At 42.4% G+C, this 5,510-nt stretch overlaps 1 protein-coding gene across 2 annotated transcripts in view; it reads left to right on the top strand.

The window, feature by feature from the left end:
• Parn (poly(A)-specific ribonuclease) overlaps positions 1 to 5,510 on the top strand; it is a 97,268-nt gene that overhangs the window by 34,360 nt on the left and 57,398 nt on the right. For both annotated transcript variants that reach the window (XM_026780698.1, XM_005350340.2), the window contains 4 exons: positions 606 to 648; positions 2,009 to 2,084; positions 4,526 to 4,636; positions 5,157 to 5,226. In XM_026780698.1, coding sequence (XP_026636499.1) covers positions 606 to 648; positions 2,009 to 2,084; positions 4,526 to 4,636; positions 5,157 to 5,226 — 300 coding nt within the window. The remainder of the gene's footprint in view (positions 1 to 605; positions 649 to 2,008; positions 2,085 to 4,525; positions 4,637 to 5,156; positions 5,227 to 5,510) is intronic.

Below are 5,510 nucleotides of genomic sequence, written 5' to 3'. Positions count from 1 at the left end.
TGTGTGTGTGTGTGTGTGTGTGTGTGTGTGTGTGTGTGTGTAAACTTCCTCAGAGGTCCTTAGGTGATTCCAAATTCAGCTATTTCGGCAGTGGAGCTTAGCTGGCACAGTACGAAGTAGCAGGGAACTTCCCAATGTGGATTTTGGCCCCATAAGAATTCAGACTGTGTAACCCAGGTGGTAGTGGTGGGTGGTGGCTGTTTGGGAGGGGCAGACCACATAGAATGGGAAAGCGGACAGTGTTTGTCTGATCTTCAAGATGGATGCTAGCCTCATTCCTCCAGGTACAGGAGTGGAACCCGTTTCTTCGGCAAGTATATGGAAAACGGACAGCAGTTGGATGAATGAAGCCAGCACATGGGACTGTGTCCTTAGCTCATTAACCACATTACTGCTAGGTTCACACTGGCCAGTGTGTGTGCGTCATCTATCCGCTTTTAAGTACTTTATGAATTGTGTGATTTTTCAGTATATCATATATGAAATATATGTTAAATGTGTATTTTATTTATGAAACATTTTAAGTATTTTTATGTTTTAATAAAGTACATTTGAAATAATGCTATATATTTTATTTACCTTATTAAAATTTATTTTGTTTTCAGACTCTTGGATACTAAACTGATGGCCAGCACACAGCCTTTTAAGGTATTATTTCAATCTGAACTATCATTCATAAGAAATAATTTGAATTTTTTGTTTGTTTAAGACAGAATCTTGGTATACTGAGGCTGGCCTCGAACTCACCCTGTAGGTGAGAGTAGTTCTTGTTCCTCCCGCCTCTACCCCCCATGTGCTAGGATGCAAACATGTGGCACCATGCTCTTTTTGAAACTTTTTTGCATTACCACTAATAACTTTGGAATTCTGGTATTTTAAAGTGTTATTTCAGACATAGTAAAAAATAAAAAAGGAAGAAGAGAGACATTGGAAAAGTCCAGAAATAAATATATCAAAATATGAAGTTATCTTTATTTTTCCTCTTTTTGAGTGTAAGTTTTTGAATGTTAAAATATATAATTTTTGTTTTTTTATTTATTTTTGTTTTTTAGTACAGGCTTACTCTTTAGCCCAAGTTAACTCTATAGTCCTCCCCCTGTCAGCTTCCTCAGTGTTGGGGTGACAAGTGTGTGCCACCACATAGTTGTGACTTACGTATAATTATATATAATATGTAAGCACACACATACGTACATACATGTTTTTGAGAAAGGGTTTTTCCGTTACAGTCCTGTCTGTCTTGGAACTTGTTTTGTAGACCATGCTGCACTCGAACTCATAGAGATTCTTCTGACTCTGCCTCCCAAGTGTTGGGATTAAAAGCAGGAACCATTACACCTGTCTTGTAGTCTCTTTTTTAATTGGTTTTACATGCAGCCAATTTGTCCTTTCTCTACCTGTTTCCTTATTTTACATATTTGGACATATTTTCTAGTAAAGATAAGGTAATGTATGATCATTTACAGCTTGTGAAGGACCTTCTGCAGCCTCTGGAGCAGTATGCCAGGACAGTGCCTTCCAGCTCTGTGTCCCTGCCAGCAGTCCTGGACATTAAGAACTTGCTGTAGCCTTCGAGCAGTGCACTAGGGCAGTACTGCCAAAGTTGTGTCATTCCCCCCTGCCCCCACACCCCCAGCAAACCTGGAAGCTTGCTTTTTCTTCCCCTTCCACAGTTATTTCTTAGTTTTGCTTCAGTAAAAACCAGGTTGGCCTTCCAATCTACATCCTGCTGCCTCAGCCTCCCAAGTAGCAGATTAGAAGTGAGCAAGCACCACTAGGCCTGCACATGTTTGTAGTTTTAACACAGTGTCATTATTCTTGTCCGTACAGTGAACCTTGAACTTGCTGGTATGCTTTTTTTTCATGTGGAATAAGTAGTGACTTCTGTCCTTTAGGACACAAGAGGGCAGTATGGAATGCTTTTTCTTCTGTGTACCCTGAAATGACTCTCCTTAATCTCTCTCACTCTCAGATGAGATACCCTAACTCTCCACCTTCTGCCTTGCAGGATATCATTAACAACACATCCCTTGCAGAGCTGGAAAAGCGCTTAAAAGAGACACCCTTTGACCCTCCTAAAGTTGGTAAGAATATTAATCATGAAAACCTTCAAACTCTGGAAATTACCAATGTGTTCTGTGCAAACAATGTGATCCATCTCTGAAATCATATTGTGTTATTTGTAGGGTGTGGCTGGTTAAGGTTCATGCCTGTGGCAGTTTTCTGAATAAAGATGGTGTCCTAATTCCACATTTAGCTCCATCTACATCATGTCAGTAGAGTTGGGTAGGGATTCACTGAGAAGTTTCAAGACTTTTATTTCCTAATGCTTGGAGTTCTCCCAAAACTTAATGTGTCCTTTCAGATGGTGTGTGTTTGAGCAGAGAGAGAGTCAGTAACTAATAATCAGAAACACAACAGCACCTCCTGTCCCAGAAAACTTAGAGCTGGGGTGCTGTGAGACAAGAGCGTATCCCTGTGTCCTCAGAGGCCAGGAGGAGCCCTTGGTGTCAGATGGGTTGTGTGCGTATGTGTGGCCCCCACCCCGTGCTCTGGGGCACTGTGTCCGTGGTCCTGTTACCCCATTGTGCTGCTGCCACAGCATTCCATTAGCTAAAGACGATGATAACCACACTAATGATTCAGAAATTGGTGATGGAAGGTATTAGAGTGGACAGAGTCATAGTATTTGCTTCCCTTCTGGGTATAGTCCAAGAAAGGAAGTACAACGATGCGGGGTGGATAGAGGGAAAGAAACCCATGTATAATAGTGTAATGGAATAATTGGTTTGGGGAGTGATGAGCTTCAGCAGGTGATGTTGAACATTTTACTTAAATGCTGCAGTGTTAAAAGGCTCTCTTTGGAAGTGTCAAGCCCAATATTTAGTTCATAAGGACGTTAAGAAGTTCTTGCAGAAGAGTATTTTATTGGTATGAAAACGCTCCAGCCGTTCTATCAGCAGTTTCCACTCATGCTTCTGATGTCCTTTCTAACATTCATTTCCAGATTGATTCTAGGAAATAATTACTTACAAGTAAGGGCTGTATTCTGTCCTATTGTTTTCATATTTCTTTAGTAGAAAATTTACTCAAAAGTCGATTAGTCTCGGGCTGGAGAGATGGCTCAGCCGTTAAAGGCTAGGCTCACAACCATAAATATAGAGTTCGGTTCCCAGCACCCACGGCTGTCTCTCCAGCCACAAAGAAAAAAAAAAAGTCGATTAGTCTCTCAGCACCTGTGTGTATCAGTAGAATCAGTATTATCTTATAAAATGATTCTTGTAGTGCAGTAGGCCCGTGAACTAAGGCTGGTGTTACAGCAGTTCTAATCTATTTTGGGTGGGGAGTATGCTGTTGTCTCTAAATTGCTAAGCTTGGGAACAGTCCAGGGCTCCTCCAGTATTCAGGTAAACTCTGTGGTTTTATAGGGACTACTTGGGATACTAAAGGTTATGAGCATGTGGCATGTGCCAAGCACTAGATGAGATCTTCAGCAGTACCATGACATTGGATGTTCCCCAAAAGCCTTATGGGGGAAGGTTGATTATCATCTCCTTACAAAATTGGGGGCTCAGAGATGAAGTGCCTTGCCCCAGGGTAACATTGCATATGCCTCAGATTCAGAGAGACACTGTATGACCTCTCAGTCCTACTGGGATTTTATTAGTTTTTTGTTTGTTTATTTATTTTTGAAGACAGGGTCTTACTTTGTAGCCAGGGTTGGACTAGAACTCACTATTTAGCCTAGGCTAGCCTCAAACTTGCTGTGGTTCTTCTGCCTCAGCTTCTCAAGTACAGAGATTACAGGTGTGACCACCATGCTCAATTTGGAGTTCTGCTCAATCTGCTGTGTCCTGCAAGTGTGCAAGAGTAGCACAGTAGGATTGTCACAGGATGGGAAACAGATTGCAGGTGACTCTAACCAGTGTAGCTGAGGAGGCCTACAGCTGAACCTCGGTAAGGAAACAGGCCTTTTTCTGGTCTGAACTGAAATTCTTGTTGTCAGGGAGTTTGTTATTTCGTATTGTGAGGTCTTACGTGGACAGAACTGAGAAATAAGACAAATTTCCTTGTGCCTTCCAGCCGCATCTGCAACTGCAGCACACAAGAATGCTTCTGGATTTGGCAGGACACCATGCTTACTAGTTAGTCTGTCTGTCTGTCTGTCTGTCTGTCTGTCTGTATTTCTTTCTTTCTCTCTCTCTCTCTCTCTCTCTCTTATTATTATTATTATTTGATTCTTTTCTCTCTCCTCTATTATTATTATTATTATTATTATTATTATTATTATTATTATTATTATTTGATTCTTTTTGAGTCAGGGTCTTTCTGTGTAACTTTGGAGTCTGTCCTGTAACTCACTCTGTAGACCAGGCTGGCTTTGAACTCACAGAGATGCACCTCCTTCTGCCTCCCGAGTGCTAGGAGTGCTGGGATCACAGGCGCCACCACCACATGGCACTTACTAGTTTTCATGTTTGCTAGTACACTGGGGAATATTGATGATTCCTTTTTTTCTCTCTAGAAAGCGCAGAAGGCTTTCCGAGCTACAACACTGCTTCTGAGCAGCTCCATGAGGCAGGGTATGATGCTTACATCACAGGACTCTGCTTCATCTCCATGGCAAATTACCTAGGTACTTGAGATATGTTTCTGTTAAACAGAGTGAGTCTTGCCTGTTTCGTGTGACAAATTTCCAGAGACTAGGCCTAGATAACAGACCTGTGTTTCTCATGGCTCTGGAGAGTAGTAAGCCTGTCCCAGACACCAGCTTCCCAACATTTGACACTCCCGGGTGCTAGCTAGAGGAAGCACCCATACTCTCATGAGGGAACCAGTTCCCCTACTTGCCTCCAAATAGCTCATTTATGGATACCATTGTTTGGGATTTGGCTTCCATGTGGGAGTGGGGAAGGGACGACGACCGTCTGTGTGTCATAACCATTGTCCTGGGATCTGACCACCCTTATAGAAGCAGGAAGGTTTGGAGAGGGGAGCTGGAGGAGATGAGGAGGGGGCACAGGAAGGGACTGCTGACACTTGCCTGTGCAGGTGTGTGGACCAAAAGAGTAACTGTTACCCTCACTGAATGTACCACACTGAGCTTCTGCCGCTTGACCACGCACTGTGTATAACACCATGCTTTTCTTCACTAGGTTCTTTACTTGGGCCTTCAAAAGTGTGTGTGTCTGCCAGATCAAAACTCATTGAACCCTTTTTTAACAAGTAAGTAATCAGAGGGTTACAACTCTGCTTCTCACACTCTGACAAGCTCCGTGTCTTGGGAGACAGGAAACTAGGGTACATTTTTATTAAATATTTCTCATCTTTAGTAGCACAGATAGTTTTTGAGAGTAGAAGTTGACCTTTTGGGAAATAATTTCTTTTTTTTTCTTTTTTTTGGTTTTTCGAGACAGGGTTTCTCTGTGGTTTTGGAGTCTGTCCTGGAACTAGCTCTTGTAGACCAGGCTGGTCTCGACCCCACAGAGATCCGCCTGCCTCTGCCTCCC

Source organism: Microtus ochrogaster, chromosome 7, assembly GCF_000317375.1.
Source record: "Microtus ochrogaster isolate Prairie Vole_2 chromosome 7, MicOch1.0, whole genome shotgun sequence".
Classification (NCBI taxonomy): domain Eukaryota; kingdom Metazoa; phylum Chordata; class Mammalia; order Rodentia; family Cricetidae; genus Microtus; species Microtus ochrogaster.
This window is presented reverse-complemented; position numbering and strand designations above follow the sequence as displayed.